The sequence below is a fragment of the Colletotrichum graminicola genome, assembly GCF_000149035.1.
Source record: "Colletotrichum graminicola M1.001 genomic scaffold supercont1.4, whole genome shotgun sequence".
Lineage (NCBI taxonomy): Eukaryota > Fungi > Ascomycota > Sordariomycetes > Glomerellales > Glomerellaceae > Colletotrichum > Colletotrichum graminicola.
Genome location: NW_007361008.1, coordinates 1198024 through 1215080, shown reverse-complemented (window position 1 = coordinate 1215080; position 17057 = coordinate 1198024). Strand labels below are relative to the sequence as shown.

The following is a 17057-nucleotide window of genomic DNA, read 5'->3' as shown; positions in this document are numbered from 1 at the left end:
GGTTCCACGGGGCTATTAAGGGGCCAAGTCCGCGGAAACACAAAGACGTCAGTGATACACCCACAGTGTTCGCGGGGTCAGGACCGATGTCGTCGTATTATGATTGAGACGAGTCGTCGCAGGAAATTTGAATTTGCTGGATCAACGAACCGACCCCTGTTGACGTTCCACAGGGGGGGGGGGGGGGGGGGGGGGGGGTTGCAGAAGCTAATAGCGCGGTAAAGCGCCTCACTAGTGCGCTATAGTTCACGTTACGTCGGAGCACTATTGGAGTCGCCGTGCTCGGGAGGATGCGGGGCCACCTACTCAGTACTTACCCTACAGTGACATGCGCAAAGTCTGAAGTCATGCGGGCAGGGGGATTAGTGGTTGACTTTAGGCTCTCTACCGGTACATGTCACTGTACCTACCGACCCATGAGTGTTTGCAACTGGCAATCACCCTTGGAAAGCTTAACTTGACGCCGCCTGGATACGTCAAAGGTACCGGGCTTTTGGGATTCCACGTACGGACTTCGGAACCCTCCGCCGTGATTTTGCAATGCTACTAGCTTTTTCTCATAAGAAGGAGATGCATCTTGTGAAGTGTGGACTAGGAAACTGGCTGTGGTCGTTGTAAGTCTAGAATGAAGTCAACACAGAGATTTGGTAGCGAGAGGGTGTCTTAGTAGGTCAGGTGAAGAAGGTAGCTGCCTGCCGGTCACTACATTTGGCTACTAAAATCATGAAACTGAAAGGGTGCAGCGCGTATGCAGGGTATCGATTATAGGTCTAATAAGAAAGAAAAAAAGTGCAATATACAATATGGCAGCAGGCCATACATACCTTGGCGCGCATTACCCTTCAACACCGTAAACGTGCTTTTGGTACAAATATATACACCCACCGTCTGCCCCAGACTCCCTGCTAGGAACAAAAAGAAATCAAAAACAAAAAACAACATCCATGTACATGAAAAATGACGCATGAAATCTTTCAAGACATCCCCACTGCCCAAGCAGCGTGGCCGAGCTGCTTAATAAGAAGACAGAGGTTCTCGACGATAGGCGGATGAAGATCCGACGAGTCTCGAAAGTTGGCCCGGAGAATCTCCTGCGCAACCTCCATGCACGCCTTGGGATCGTCAAGCGACGCCTCAGTGGTTCCGGCCCTAGTCATGGGCCCTAGAATCACTGGATGACCCTGGTTGAACCCAATGAAGCGATGCACCAGGTTCGACTCGGTGCCGTCTAGGAAAACCTTTTCTTGCTCGTGATGAGCAGGCCGGTTCCCGCTCGCCTTCGAAACCACGCCGTATGTCCAGCATGCGAGGGCCGCATGGTGGACGGCTACGGCGTAAAAGTCCTTGAGATGACCCGGCGGGAACATCTTTGCTTGGCGCAAGATCTGACCCGCGTGCCAGAGGGACTGACGCGCCTCGGCACTCTGCGACCACTCGCGCAGGTCACCAAAGACCCGGCGGGCTTGGTCCTCGCCCTCTTTGCCCGAGAACAGCTGCAGGTCGTTCAACGAGAGATGTAGGTTCATCATCAGAAGATGCAACACCAAGCTCTCCTGAGCCGAAAGCATCTCGTGCCAGTTGGATGTGACCTGCAGGAAACCCTGCAGGTCTTTGCACAATTCGGCATGCCTGGCGCGGAGCACCTCTCCGGATTTAGTCTCAGAGTTCAGCCAAGTCCGGGTGCGCAATACGGCACAGAGCTGGAGATACTCTAGGATCAGCGCCCAATAACCATGTAAAAATATCGAGATTGCGAACTGCAAATCCAAGCGTTGGCGATTCGTTGCGAGGAGGTTGATGTCCTTGAAGAGGTCGCAAATCGAGGGAGGCCGGCTATTCTGCTCAGCGGTTCGTTTGAGGTAGTGCCTCTTCCATTCGGTCGCCGTCTTGGCGAACCACAACTCCCTGGTCTCGGGAAGAGGCAAGGTGAGTTCCGAGTACGACATGGATGGGTTGGTAAGCGTGGTCATGGAGGTCTGAGCGTCTCGCACGAAGCAGTGGAAAAGTAGTCTGAATGTGTCAGCACAAGGATATCCCAGACATCGATCGGAACTGTAACCTTACCTCTTCCACGACTCCCGATCGTACCAGAGCCTCCATTTGTTCTCCAGAACCTCGCCCTCGTCCGAGATGTCGACTTCGATGATGGGATATGATGCCCGCTGGAATTTGCCGCGGTATCTCATCATCTGTGCGCAAGTAGTGTGAGCAACAAGATCCTTAGTAGGCGAGCGGAGAGCGTGGTGGTACTCACTGTGATGGGAATCAGGAGATGACATTCGGCAATCTCCATCTTGCGCCGGTTGCCGCTCCACAAGCCGATGTCTTGGCCCAAGATCAAGGTCTGCACAAGACCCAAATTCTTGATGGATGTATTGGCGTCCTCAAACCTTGATGGGATAGTGACTCGGACCGCTTCCTGCAGAGCGAACCCAAACTTGCGCAAGGTTTGCACAGGAGTCAGTATGGCCCCAGCGGAGGCAGCGACGGCGAGCCACTCTGGCCATTGAGCTTCCATGGAAAAAGAGCCATGGTGAATCCATTGCGATGTCTGGCAGAAGTGCGCCGCCAGAAAGATGTGGACCAGGCTGTCCATGACCTCCAGCGAAGGGAATGAAGAAGCGACGCGGCTCATGATTCTGTCGTTCTTGCAGGTTGACAAGACGATTGCCAGGATCTGGTCCCTACCCGACTGATCTAACTTGTCCTTGACGGTTCTGGCGTGTTTATGTCGGCTCTGCTGAAAGGCGGCGCTGGTCGTATCGTCGGGCGGTACGGAGAGGTTTGGGTGTTCTACGTAACAGGAGTCCGTCTGGGTGGGCGCCCATTGCCACGGCGATTCCGTCCAGACCTTGACCAGTGTCTGTCGCATGTGCGTCAGGTCGATTGAATCGTCGGTTTGAGGGGTAAAACTCGGGTCGGACTCGGCGTTGCCCATGGCGTCCATGTTCCAGTGGTCCAGAAGACCAAAGTCCACCTCGTTCAGCTCGAGATTCGAGTTGTCGCAGAAGTCGAGAACGGCTAGGCCCTGCGCCCCCGCCATCCTCGATACTTCCATTCCTGGTTCATAAATAACATTTTGGAGGAAGTCGGAGAAGGGCAAGGACGTGTCAACAGCCGAACTGCCGATTTCGAAGTTGACTGGGACGGGCCTGTCTTTGCCTTGGCCAGTGACGTTGTTCTGGGAGGGAAAGTGGCCAGATTCCGACTTGACGTGATGGGCGGAGCCCAGCTGAGCATTTTCGTCCCTGGGTGGGAGCATGGCATGCTGGGGATGCTGCTGGTAGACAGCCGAGGGGCTGCTGTCGTAGGCAGACTGGGAAGGGGACGTAGCGAGGGAGCCAGGTGTCGAAGTGGTCGTGTGCGGGTTCCCAGACAAGTGGAGAAGGTGCATGGCAGCTGCAGAGCCAGCTTCGGTGGACGAGGATTCGCAGTTGAGGTTGCGATTGCGACACCGCGTGCAAGGCTTGACCTCCTCGCACTTGACACGGGCGGTCGCGCAAGGCCGGCATGCGTGAGAGACGCGGCCAGCGCCGGGAGACGTATCGGTGCGACGTCTCTTCTTGTTGGGGTCATTGTCGTTGTCGTGATTAGTGACATGGCGTTTGAGAAGATCTTGGCGGGCGAATGCCTTGCCGCATATCTGACAGGCAAACCGCTTCCCCAAGGTATGCGTCTGGATGTGGCGGGCCAGATGCTCAGGGCGAGAATATCGCCGTTGACAGTGAGCACACTGGTAGAGGCTGGCAGTGGCAGCATGGCTCTGGGTAGCCGGAGCCGTCATGGGACAGTTAGGTTGGTTCGACTGTGATGGGGCCAATGATGAGGGCGAGACGGATTGGGAGAGGCCGTTTGAGCTGTGTGACTGAGCCGAAAAAACAATGGCGACATTGGGTGAAGGGCCCGAGACGAGGTTGTTGCGGCTGTGAACGGAAGCACTCGGTTTATCACTACCAACGGCTCGGGTCGGCATCGTGGTGTGGCGCCCACCGTCCATGACTCCTTGGGTTAGTAAGACCGGAGCGGGTCCGGCTATCCGCTATAGGTAGCCAACGGCGACGGCAGCGGGAAGCGAGAGTTCGGCGGCTGCAAAGGAAAGAAAAGGAAGAAGGGGGAGGAGAAAGAAGAAGAAGAAGCTGGTTGGCAACAAGCCTGGGCCCTGAAGAATACCTAGAGTTGTCGGGAGGGGGATAAGGAGGAAATGCGAGCTACGGGTGGGCAGAAGCAAGCTTCTTGGTGCAATTCGAGCAACCAAAAAAGGTAGCGGTTGCAGCCAAGACTGTCAGACAAGATATTGTCTTGAGTGCGGAAGCTTGGGCTTTGGCTTTGACTCCAACGCCGATTCCTGACGGGTGGTAGCAGTAGTAGTAGTAGTAGTAGTAGTAGTAGTAGTAGTAGTAGTAGTAGTAGTAGTAGTAGTAGTAGTAGTAGTAGTAGTAGTAGTAGTAGTAGCAGTAGGTAGTTGGAGCGATTCAATCGTGATTAATGCAGGTAAGGTAGGTCGCCAATGGCGGTAGGGCCTCAGGGTGAGGTAATGTATGCCAATGTTTTTTGTCGGTAGAGGGGACGAACGCACCAGGTGGGGTGGGTAACCTTTTCTGAGAATGAATTAAAAAAAAGTGGATGTATACTCCGAGGTGCAGACCCGCGTTGGTGATGTCGCTGCTGCTGTGTAGCCGCATGGTGCATCAGGGCGCACGCAGACGGAGAATTCGTGGGTCCTTCGGGACGGCGCTAAGCAGTAGTTTAAGAAAACTAGGGCCTGGCTGCGGGTTTGATGCAAGACAGAAAAAAAGGGTCAAGAAGTGCTGCGCCAGGTATTCGTACCTCAACTCAAGTACGTTATCCGTACTACCCATATCTAGATGACTATCCAGAGAAGTCCAATGCGACTGGACTGAACTGAGCTGGGCGGTAGGTACGTACTGGATATGTCCGAGGTACATACCTACCTAGTGTATCAACGGAACCATCCCAACGTCACATTGTAGTATATCGGCCGCTGGTGATGAGTACCTACCATGTAGGTAGGTATTTACCTCGGCAGGTCGGTATTTATCTCTGTGGGTAGGTTGGTACATGTCTAGGTACCCGGTATATCGGAGTCGACAGTCAGGCACGTCGAGTCAATATCCGAGGGCGACCCTAGAGACGAAAAAAGAAAAGAAAAAAAAAGGATAGTGAGCGATGGAAGGGGGTAGGGGGACTCGTCATCCTCTGGCCGGTACTGGTCCCTAAAGAGGAAAGGTTCGAACTGCCAGGTTCGAAACCCCAAACCCAGGCGTTCATTGTATTTGGTGGAACGACCAGGTCTGTAATCATGCAGATGCGACTGGAGAACTGGAGAATAGTAATCGTACGTGTACGCAGACCTAGATCCGACAGGGGTGACACCGCAAGGATCCGTCGACAGCCAAGCCCTGAGACGACGACGACGACGACGACGACGCGGCTTTTCCACACCTAATAGATGCTTCTTCATGCCGATGCGGGTTCTCTGTGCTGCAGACAACGAAGTGCGAGTCCAACATAGCCTGGAGCGTCGTATAGCCCCGTAGACTGACATGTTGATTGTCACCTTGGCCTACGTGAATAGGACTGAAGACCCCCCCCACCTTCCTCTTTCCATCAACATTGTCCGGCAAGTACATATATATTTATATACATACATACACCGCGGACAGCCTTCTCCCAGCAATGATGCCGTACCCATTGTGTCGCGTACGTGAGCCGATGAGGCTGTTCATCTTGCGGGAACCAGAGGTGCGTCAAAGCACACGAAGCCGTAGACGCAGCATCAATGCCAGAATAGCAGCCATGACCGGTGTGGGAGCGCGACTCGAGGGCAACAGTTTGCTAGACGTGTTTTTTGGCATCATGGCAGCAACTGTGCTATCGATTGGGTTAGCTCAGGCAATGTTGTAAAGTCAATTGGCCAAGCCATCAGCCTGACTCGTGGGGCTAGACGGCCGGTGATGTTCCCTACTGCCACCATATTCGGAAGAGTTGGAGCAATCCTGTCTTGTGCCGCCGCCAACCGAGAAGCATGCAAATGCACCAACGCAGCTTTGCGTGTACTGCCCACTTGCATTACCTACCTGGTACGGAGTAGGTAGCACCTCAAACGCGTATGGGCCCCTAGGAGGCTCCATTCCTTGCAATGTCCATCTCCAGAAGTGGAACACCCCTCCCACTCTCTTCCTTGAATGAGAAAAGCACGGCATACATACGGATACAAGCACAACCCGTTGAAGGTGCAAGAAGCCCTGCAAACAACGCGTTAACACAGGCATTCCAACAGAGGGAGGGGTTTCTCATTTGGAGCCTGGGAAGCAGACAGCAAAAAGCGTTACGTAGGCCCGATTTGCCCGTGCCACCCCAAACCCTGTTCATATCCGTCAAGGATGGAGGGCCCACTCTCTAGGTACCTTGCAGCAGTACGGAGTACCTAGTGTTAATGACCTTCCCTCCGAAATTTCCTGAATGAAACCATTTAATTCCCATCTCAGCTATTTGTCCGCAACCATCTATCTGCCTGCCTACTTGTAAAGTTAAGCTCTTCCGGCATGTTGGAGGTCAGAGCAGCCTTTGTGTTTCCTATCCGGTTGGCACCTAGGCACTGCAGGTAATACGCCAACATTGAAACATGCTGGAGGATTTTGATATACTACCTACCTAGGTGAGCTAGGTACGCAGTTCCGTAGTGCTCCTTCATCCCAGCCCCCCAGTCAGACGACGTGCCCTATATTAACATCTGTGAACCCTACGTCTGATTGCTGCGTCTCTGATTCCAACGACGTCTTCTCATCCATGCCATGTTCTTGCTTGTAAGGTATACACCAAGGCAACGACCAGTGGTGGGCAGAACTCTAGGTCGAGGAAGATTGACCGAAACCCCCTTGGTTGTCTCTTCTCGTCCCGCGGCCAAGCAACCATAGCCTTTTCACCGACAATGGTGCGCTCCTAGAAGCTTGAATTCTGCCCGCGTCCGCAAAAGCCCCGTCAGTCAGACATAAACATGACGACTTACACCCTGTTTCAAGACGCCGGCTCTAGATGATGAAGATAGAAAAAGACGGCAGGATGGAAACTCCACACGGCATCAGCGCCAACCATACTCCATCACAATATGAGATGTGAGGCGGTGGAAGCGTCATTTGAGACACGCGCGTTACATCTCGCAACAACTCTACTCAGGTGAGCCCTATCGACTTTGCCCACGTGTGCACAGGACATCAAAGGATGACAGTCTATGGTTTACCGTTTCGTAGCCGCAGCAAAGTGTGTGTGGCTGGTGCCGAATACCTGGGCTGGGGAGGGGGGTATACATAGTTCCGGCAAACCTTTCCCTTCCTCATGAGGCTCTTCAAGCAAGGTCATGGCCTGATCAGTTCCAGACAGCAACAGGTGGCGGACGCACGTGGAGAGGCCAGAGTCTAGGTACGGTTCTCGAGCGGGTGTCGGATATTCATTTATCCCTTGTGCTCGTATGCACGCAGGAGAGAACCAATCCGTACCTACCTGCCTACCTCATTAGCGTCCCGAAAAGGAAAGAACCCTCTAATTGATTCCTTCCACCAATGTCTTCTTGGTGGAACTCGTCTCCTCGAAATCCAATACACACACCCTTCCCCTTTCACGGATAAGACAGTGGATGCTACCGCCAAACCCCCGACTATCTATCCCTTTCCGCGCATCGCTGCCATGTCTAGACTCGAGTCTGTTTCAAGTCTGTCCTCAAGTTTGTCCTCTCCTGGTAGGGTTGAGGCTTGGGCCTGGTCACCTCCTTCTTAGGCCCGTCGCTTATCTCCTATTCATCATTGGGATAAGCCGTTCGGTGTATTTGGCAAGCTGGCCGACCTCGCTGCGATCTCATGCAGCCTTCTTCAAGATACCACCGAGAATTTCATCGTCAGTCATTGACGGCTCCGGCGGCACATTCTTGCTTTTCCTGTTCTTCACCGACCATTACAAACCTGCCGTCCCTCCCGTGTCCCCAACTAATCACCGTGTTTGAGATTGTTGAAGAAGCCCCCATATCTTCCTGCAGAACCCAATTAACGACTGAGGCTACTTGGTGGACCTCGGAGGGCTGGCTGTTTTGCCGAATCGTCCAGGCCACAATGATACAAGTAGTGAAGCTCGTCGTCCAGAGCTCCGAAAAGACTCCCTCATGACCTTGCTGCAGTCCCCTCGATAGCATTGGTAAACACAGCTCTTGAGTTCTTTACTGCGGTCGCCACTGTCAATGAAGACCTCACTTTGGCGGTCGCCCAGACTGCCTACTTCTTCACCACGACGGCGCTGACCCAGAGCGTGGGCAGCTATCTTCTGGGTGCCCTTGGCCAACAAGCTCTGCTGGTGGCCAGTCTACATCGCGAGTTATTCTGTCTACTTGCATGCACAATTTGATTCATATCTCGAGAACTCCTACGGCGGTTTCTGGGCGGTCGAATACTCATGGGGTTTGGAGCCGGAGCTGCCGAGACTATCGCCCCCATCAGCATCGCCGACGTCTTCTTTCTGTAGCATCATTGCCATCCGTCATGACTGGAGAGTCATTCGACAAGTTTCTGCAGCTTTCATCGGCGCTGTGCTTCTACTAGCCCTCTCCAAATTCCCGAACATGGCATACGAACGCCACGAAACGAGCGTCCGGAGGCGCCTCGGCTCGCTGGGTGAGAGAAAGTCCGAGTCGGTCATGTACGAAACAGGGCTCTCTCGCTCCGGGGTAAACTCCCCGAAGCAACCCTACGTATCTCTCTTGAGCTTCTTCAACAAAACACTTGCGCAAGAGAACCTAGTGAAGCTCGCCCTTTGCCCGATGGGCCTGATCATCCTCCCCCCGTGCTTTGGGCGGCACCGGTGCTGGCTGTGACAGGAGCTTTCCTCGTAGCTGTGTCCTTTCACATGGCAACCGCGTTTAACACTGCATACGGTTTCGATTCATGACAAGTTGGCCTCTATTTCGTCGCCGGGATCATGGTTGCTTTGTTCGGAATCCCGGCCGGTGGCCACCTAGGCGATCGGGTTCGGACTGGTTCACCGGACGAAACGGCGGTGTCCGAGATCCGGAGATGCGACTACCTGGCATAGTCGTTAGCATGACAACGGCACCGCTGGCATTGGTGCTATACTCGGCATCGAGAAGCAGCTCCAATGGATATGTCCCACTCCCGTTATTGCCGAGCAGCAGAGTTCAAATAGACAGAAAGGGGAGGGAGGGGGAGACCCACCCCCACTCAGCCGATCTTTCTTCGCTTTCTCTCCATCCGCCAGGTGAGCCCGCAGCAAGCTGGAAGACAGTGGCTTTAGGGCGAAACTATTCCGCTTCAATCCGTGTACTGTTTATCCTGTACGTTTCTCTTCCGAGTCGCGATCAACGAGACCAATCTCCTCTTCACATAGTTGGTTGTTGATAGGGATCATGAAGCCGTCGCCTCAGGGTGACAACGTTCCGCCTACACGATTTCCTGCCACATTTCATTAGCTAGCTCCTTGGCCAAGGTAACTATGGATTGGATTTCGAGTGATTGTGCGGGGAGATCTGAAATGTTACGGTACCGGTACAAGTGGTGTGGGATAGCAACCGAGCTAACCACGGTTCTCCCCTCCCCCGCATTCTGTGCCGGTGGGTGGTAAACCGGAAACATGGCGGGGGAGGAGGAGCACGCATTCCAGTTATCCCTGTTTGGAAAGGACTGGCTTAGTGAGTGAGGGTCGTTTTACCTACCTACCTAGATCCCTTGGGGGGGAGGCTGGAGCTCATCCGAAAGAGTTCCGACGATCGATAATCTGTTATTAGTCTGTCGATGAACATACGAGCACGGTATCTGCCATGCGTTTCAGACGACAGCTTCATCCTGTGGCGGCCAGGCGGTCGTAATAGTCCAGGCTGTCGTAAGAGTCCAGGGTCCCTGGTCGGCCATTGAAGAGGCTAAAATGAGAAAAGCATGAGAGGGAGGGGCCGGAGAAACTGGAGCTGCGGCAGTCGATATGTGTGGCCTTGGTCTGCGCTTGCCGGGACGGGAAGCGTTTGAGATGCCGACCTGTTGCTTCTAGAATACGCAGCGCGGCACCGCCCTCCTTTCGCATCAGTACTTGACGGGCATGTTTCCCTCATCCTAGTGTTGTGTGTTTCGTTTCTTAACCCCTTCGCCCAGGTTATCTTTATCTCGATCCCTCTCACTTCCCTCACTCAATCTTTTTCTCATTCATCGCCAACAGAAACCGACCGACAAGGACGAGTTTCGCCATTGCCTACGACTACTCCCTCACACACTTACTTTCACTCGGACGTTGGCACCTTGATACTATGTTGATTAATGGTGAGACCCAGCACCCTAATGGCGCTCACTCGAGTCCTATGACCCATGATCGTCCCCGGCCACTCAAGGTGGCCATTGTTGGTGCGGGTATCGGAGGTCTCAGTGCCGCCATCGCACTGCGTCGGGAAGGTCACCAGGTAGACGTATGAAATCCTTGTAATACACCATCACCTGCCAATGCTCTCGTGGCTCACCTTGAACGGATTGCAGCTATACGAGCAATCGAGGCTCGCCAATGAGATCGGCGCCGCCGTGCATCTGGCACCGAATTCCAACGGCCTCCTCAGGAGGTGGGGCATCTACGCCGAGACTTTCGGCGCCAACCCTGCGCACCGCTTCAAGGAAAGAAACCTGCACAACAAAGGCGGCCTCGACGTCGACATCACCAAGTCCGAGGGCCAATGGCAGCACCCCTGGCAGTTTGTCCACCGCGGCCTCCTCCATAGCGAGCTGCGGAACGTCGCGACGGCGGAGGATGGCGTGACCCCCCCGGCCAAGATCCACGTTGCGTCCAAGGTTGTCAGCGCGAACCCTGAGAAGGGCGAGATACAGCTGGAGAACGGTACAACTGTGCAGGCGGACGTCATCCTTGGCGCGGACGGTATCTACGTGAGTTTCAATGACTTTCGCTGCTGGTGTCTCGCATGGACTGATACCTGCATATCAGTCCCGGGTCAGGAAATACATCACCGGCACCGACTACAAGCTTTTCCGCTCAGGCAAGGCGGCCTTCCGGTTCCTCATCCCGACTGCTGCGGCTCTGGAGGATCCAGTCACTGCTCCGTTGATCGAGAAGGAGAACTGTCTCAGCATTTGGTTCGGGACAGACAGGCGTATTGTGGTTTACCCTTGCAACAACAACCAGCTATTGAACTTTGTGTGCATTCATCCAGATACCGAGTCTCACGCAACCACAACCGATGGTAAGCTTCTCGCATCTCACACATTGCTGAACACGAGGCTGACAGATGCCAGGGTGGAGTAAGAAGGGTTCCATGGAGCAGCTCCTCAAGGTGTACAATGAATTTGATCCTGATGTGCTGCAATTGCTCAAGAAGGTCCACCCGGACGAAGTCAATGTCTGGCAGCTGCTAGACATGGAGGCCATGCCCACATGGGTGAATGACAAGTTAGCGCTCCTCGGTGATGCTGCTCACCCATTCACTCCTCGTAAGTCGTGGTCAAAGTCCGAGGTCTGCCAAGTTACTAACAAGAAGACCAGACCAAGGGCAAGGAGCAGGTCAAGCGATGGAAGACGCTGCGGCGTTGGCTGTCGTTTTGCCAAAGGGTACATACCCGGAGGATGTGACGGAACGGCTTCGGCTGTACGAGCAGATCCGCCTGGAACGCGCGCACAAGATCCAGGAGTTCTCTCGCCAAGCTGGCATGGACAGAATACCCGGACAACAACTACCTCCTATCAATAGTTTGTGGCGCCCTGGTCTACAAACTCGCCGAGCTGCACCTGCTAACATGTCGACAGTGATGGAGTACACGAACTACAACTTTGGCCACGACGCGCATGATCATGCGACAAAGATGTTCAACAAGTACCTCTGGTCCAAGAAGAAGGATCTTTACTGGCGCATGCCTGTCGGGTTCGGCCCTTTCCCCGGCCCCCGTCAGGACTTCTACGGCCGCCGCCAGCCGTCCGAGCTCGACCGCACCTTCAAGACCATCTCCGTCAAGTTCCTCACGTCGCGGACATTGCTCGAGACGATCCTCCCGAACGACTCCTTCCGTTTCAAGGCGCCCGGCACCGTCTGCACCGCCTCCCTCTCCACCACGCAGCTTAACAACATGTCGTGGCTCGGCGGCGGCGGCTACAACCACCTGGGTCTGTACATCCACGGCATCGAGTACGTCAAGCGCGACGGGACCTCGGTCGACGGCACCCATCTCGCCGTGCTTTTCGAGTCCCTTGCCGACCCGATCGTCTCGGGCCGCGAGGAGCTCGGCATGCCGAAGCTCTTCTGCGACATCGACGTCGAGCACCACGCCACGGCGGCCCGCGTGCGCGCGTCGTGGCGGAGCACCAGGTTCATCGACATTTCGCTTGACAACCTGCGCAAAGACGACCCCGAGACGGAGCACGGCACCATCGGCGGCGAGGCGGACTACGGCATCCTGACGTACCGGTACATCCCCTCAGTTGGGAATCCCGGCAAGGCCGACGCCGCATACGCGTGCGTGGTGCCGCACGAGGAGGAGGCGCGGGACGTGCCGTCTACGGTGCACGCCGTGGCGAGATCGCCTAGCGCCTCGGTCACGGTGGAGGGCCACGACTGGGAGAAGCTGCCGACACTACATCACATCGCCAAAGTTCTGGCCGAGATGCCCATCTACAAAGTCTTGGGCGCCAAGGTTGTGGAAGGAACCGGGGTCCCCAATGTGTCCGCGGCTCGGAGGATAGAGTAGCGGCTTAACTTCGAGTGGGGAGTGGGGGGAGCTCTTGGTGGTTTTTGGTAATCTGGGAACAGCATATGTGAAGCGCATCGTGTACATAGTTTCTATTGCGGTATTCGGCTGAACGGCCTTTGGGAACACCCGAATCATTTTATCGTATTAGCAACCGATGCTCGACCTAGTCCCGACATTGCGTGTCAAAGGCGTGAGAACGCAAGTGACAGTTCCAAATGCCGAACACCGGCTACTTACTGTATTGTGCTGACAAGGGCCAGATTGGGCTCAGAGGCTTCCGGAGTAATTCCCACTTCATGCGTTCACCCATTCGTGTCTGGTCAATTTGTTCCCCGCAGCGACCCATGAGCAGCAAGTTTCCGCCTTCAGCAGGTAAACTATGCGTACTGCCGATAGAAAGCAGCCCGAGTTTACCGTTCCCACCAGCTCCCCGCACACCCCTCCACCACCACCTTCTCGTCACGGGCCCGGCCCCGCCTCCACTTCCCGGACCACGTTCGGGGCTGGTATCGCTGTGTTTCGATACAACCTCGGATGCTGATCCGGCAACTGGCTTTCCCCCTCCTTGCCGCCCTCAGAGGCTGGGGAAGAAACTACGGGGATTTTGAGGAGGTGTATCGGAAACTTTTAGGATTGCTAAGCCCTGACAATCCTCGGTCGGGGAGTAGAATCGTCCGTTCGTCTCGCATTGCTGATATACCTACGTAATGGACCACGCTTTCCTAGTTGCCTACTTGCCTACGATATCCAACAAACACTCTTGGAAACCGTGTCATATCAGCGAGAAGACACAGAGGTATTATAATTGACCCTCGAAGTGACGCAGACCAAAAAACAAAAACAATAAAGACGTTACGTACATTGATTTCCCAGTCGAAATGGCATCTTCAGTCACTCCGAACAACCTCCGCCGCCCTCAGCGCTTCATCACAGACCACGCGGCCGACGGCAAAGCCGTCTTCAACACCAGCCTTCCCGAAGAGATCCCTCAGCAGACCATCGCCAATGACGCAAAGTTCTACCTGGGCTACACCACCGAACACACGCCCGTCTCCTTCGCCGGCAACAAGGACGTGGAGACGTACGCCGCGCGCCTCGCAAACCCGCCGGGCATCGTGATCCCCGGCGGCAGCGTCATGCGCATCGTCGACTGCCCGCCAAACTCCCTGTCGCCCATGCACCGCACCGTGAGCCTGGACTACGGCGTCGTGCTCGAGGGGGAGGTCGACCTCGTGCTGGATTCCGGGGAGACGAGGAGGATGCGCAGGGGAGACGTGAGCGTCCAGCGAGGCACGATGCATGCGTGGAAGAACGTGAGCGAGACTCAGTGGGCCAGGATGCTGTACGTGCTCCAGGAGAGCCAGCCTCTCGAGGTCGCGGGTGGGGTATTGGAGGAGGATTACGGCGTCGGAATGGAGGATGTGAAGCCCTCTAGCAAATGATCGAGCCGAGACCTGGCGCTGATATGGGGACAAGGATAGCCTCACGTCATACATTAACCAAAATGCCGTATCATATATGCACAACATTGTTTCATTGTTTCATATAACGCTCCCAAATGTAAAAAGCACGCTATACGTTTGGGGTGGGTGGGGGTTTAAAAGGAAAAGAGTAATACACCCCCGTGTCGTGTCGTGTCGCTTTGTTTGCTGTAAGTCAAGACGGTTCTGCGATGTGTTTCTGAGTAAACTGTCATTTGGGCTACTGATACAAGGAACCGCTCAGTTATCACCTGTTTACCATGACTCGAACAAGGTGGACATGTCACGTATGTGTCCCGATGCTTTTGGCAGGCAACTGTTGGCTGTGTTATCCGGAGTGTGCTAATGTGTTGGTCATGTCAGTAGATGTTGTGGCCTAACATAAGATAACATAAGAATGAAGGAGGGGCATTCGATGTCCCCTCGAGGAGGACATATACGAAAACCAAAAAGCAACAGCTCAGGAGAGGGCATCGAGCCCGGGGGTCCTACACAGCTCTACCCTATGAAAGGTCTCCAGGACTTTTAATGACATGTTACCCAACATGACTCGGGGCGTCCCCCTGATATATCTAGTCGCGGTATTTACTTCTCTATCAATCAATACGGCCTGCCTGATGCTGTTCGGGTAGGTACTATGTGGCGCTCCTACCTGTGCGATGACTTTTGCATCATTTGCACATGCAGCTGTAGCGCTTTACCTAACCCAAACTCACGTCAAGGCATATCCCACTGGGCTTTCCAGAAGTCAAATTCATGGTTTCAAGGAGCGTATATATTGCCGACGTTTCTACTGTTTAACTTCTAGATTTGCTGATAATCGTAACCGGCGAACTGTTCGGTCATTGACCACCACTGACTTTGTCTCCTCAATCAATGTAACTTTGGTCTACAAACGGGGTACACACCAACCTTAGATACACCAGTGGTCTTCGTTATGGGATGTCGGAATCGAACGAACCCGTACGCAGACAGTCAGCAACAGTTTCATAAGGTAACATCTCAAGGAATAGACCAAGTTCTCAATCATCCTTTATATTGTTGATTATAGGGGCTCTAAGTAACCCTAGTAGAGCTACTCTTGGATAGGTGTTCTGACAACAATAGCATTGTTCTCTGAGAACCCCCGGAAAGGTTCTAGTCAGTGCCATGACTCGGTGCGTGTCTTTTAAAGCTTTCCTGAGGAGATGTTCTGGAAAGTATGTATTGTGTAGTGAGACAAACAAAACCATTAAAGATAATAAGAAAGGGAAAAAACAAACCCAGCTTCATTGGATAGGCTCTCAGGCTCATCGCGGTGATAATCATGATGGATACCTACCTAGGTACCTAGGGAGGAGTTGTACCTGTGTAAGGTAGCTTAGAATAAGGTATGGCAGCTGCACTCCAATCAGCAAGTCCAGCCACGGTGGCGGACCCTTGCCCATTTGGAATGGGACCTCCCCGCGCCACACTTCCCAGCTGGCGCCAATCGCGCGATAAGATCCGACGGGGAAAGGTCCACACGAGTACCTACCGGTAGTAGTAGGTAGGTAGGCAGGCTGTTGTGTGATAAGCACCAACCTGTGGACCTCCCTGAGTCCCGTTGCGACTACCTAGGGCGGCAGGTGGTTCGAAGAGGTGCATGTGCTCATGCTCGTGTCTCGGCCTGCCCCTCCAAATATTCCTCGCTCCATCGCCTAGGACTTTCTGCCAAGTTCTGCACTTTCTGCCACGGCGCCAACAATCTTCCAAGTCCCAAATGCACCCGACCGCCTTCGCCTCTCCTTGTCTAGGTAACAATCGACCCCACCATATGTCGGACATTGACTCTTGTTTCGTCATGCTGACTTATCACGGTTCGACAGCCTGACTTATCGCTCGCCCACGAGTTGCTGGCGATCCCGACCGACCTCATTGACGCAGAACATACAACGGCGAGCTCTACTCAAGACGAGACGAGACAGATCCTCGATAACCCCGTAGATATCAACTGAGCTGGAGACAATGCAAACATTCTAAGATGGCGAGTCCAGACGGTGGAGCTGCTCTAGCTTCCCTTGACGATAACCGCCGCTTGCACGATGATGGAGGAGATTCGATATCGGGCAGCTCCTACATAGGAAGTGACGCCTCGGACGACTCCTCAAGGCCAGGACAATGTCGCTGGCGAACTGCCCGATACCACGACATGGAGTGCTCCCGATACTTCGATTGCCCTACCCATGTCGTCGAGAGGCGGCTCTCGGGCGCAGAGGCCGACGATAGCGATGAGGGGGACGACGAACCAACCGTGCAGCTTCGAATAGACGAGGACGCGGTTGGAAGTAGTTCCGGCGCAAGGCTCCAAACTATCGAGCTCACCGCGGCCGGTGATGCTGCAGAACCAAGAGCAAGCTATGCGCCCGTGCCCGAGGCGACCGATAACGTCCTACCGATTGCATCAGCAGATTCAGCACAGGCAACCTCAGCACGGGATACCGAAGGGCCTGATGAGTCTCAGGATCCCGAAGAAGCCGCGTCGGCACCACCAACGCCTCTGAGTTCTCGACTCTCAGAGTCCTCTCAACCTCTTCCTCCCACCGCAACGCCTGCACAGCCTACGGGAGAGTTTGTCCCGCCAGAAAGCTCCTCCAGTTTGATAAGCTTACAAGCTGCAAACACATCGTCGCAAGATTTGCCTCTACGTCCAGCCTTGTCATCGAGTCGATCTCTGGAAACGGCGCCCCCGCCGCCACCTAGAAGATCGAGCTCTTCAGCTGTCGTCTCGTCTGCCTCGCGGGGCCAGCAGGGTTCCGAGGAGAGGAGTGGTCCACCCGAGTTTGTCTTGCCAAGGTGGCAGCCAGAC

The 17057-nt window shown here is 54.4% G+C and overlaps 4 protein-coding genes across 4 annotated transcripts; 3 read left to right on the top strand and 1 right to left on the bottom strand.

Moving 5' to 3' along the window:
- Positions 1–974: 974 nt before the first annotated feature.
- GLRG_01663 (uncharacterized protein) lies at positions 975–3973 on the bottom strand (the record flags this gene model as incomplete). The annotated part of the gene is made up of 3 exons (XM_008092348.1): positions 975–2010; positions 2065–2189; positions 2255–3973. The coding sequence occupies 3 exons, from the start codon at positions 3971–3973 to the stop codon at positions 975–977; spliced, it is 2880 nt and encodes a 959-aa protein (XP_008090539.1).
- Positions 3974–10315: 6342 nt separating this feature from the next.
- GLRG_01662 (uncharacterized protein) lies at positions 10316–12746 on the top strand (the record flags this gene model as incomplete). Its single annotated transcript, XM_008092347.1, has 6 exons — positions 10316–10471; positions 10539–10937; positions 10996–11251; positions 11304–11498; positions 11551–11754; positions 11812–12746. The coding sequence occupies 6 exons, from the start codon at positions 10316–10318 to the stop codon at positions 12744–12746; spliced, it is 2145 nt and encodes a 714-aa protein (XP_008090538.1).
- Positions 12747–13627: 881 nt separating this feature from the next.
- On the top strand, positions 13628–14191 carry GLRG_01661 (cupin domain-containing protein; the record flags this gene model as incomplete). The annotated part of the gene is made up of 1 exon (XM_008092346.1): positions 13628–14191. One exon carries the CDS (start codon positions 13628–13630, stop codon positions 14189–14191), a length of 564 nt encoding a protein of 187 aa, XP_008090537.1.
- A 2209-nt stretch (positions 14192–16400) lies between these two features.
- On the top strand, positions 16401–16951 carry GLRG_01660 (uncharacterized protein; the record flags this gene model as incomplete). Its single annotated transcript, XM_008092345.1, has 2 exons — positions 16401–16819; positions 16885–16951. 2 exons carry the CDS (start codon positions 16401–16403, stop codon positions 16949–16951), a joined length of 486 nt encoding a protein of 161 aa, XP_008090536.1.
- Positions 16952–17057: the final 106 nt, after the last annotated feature.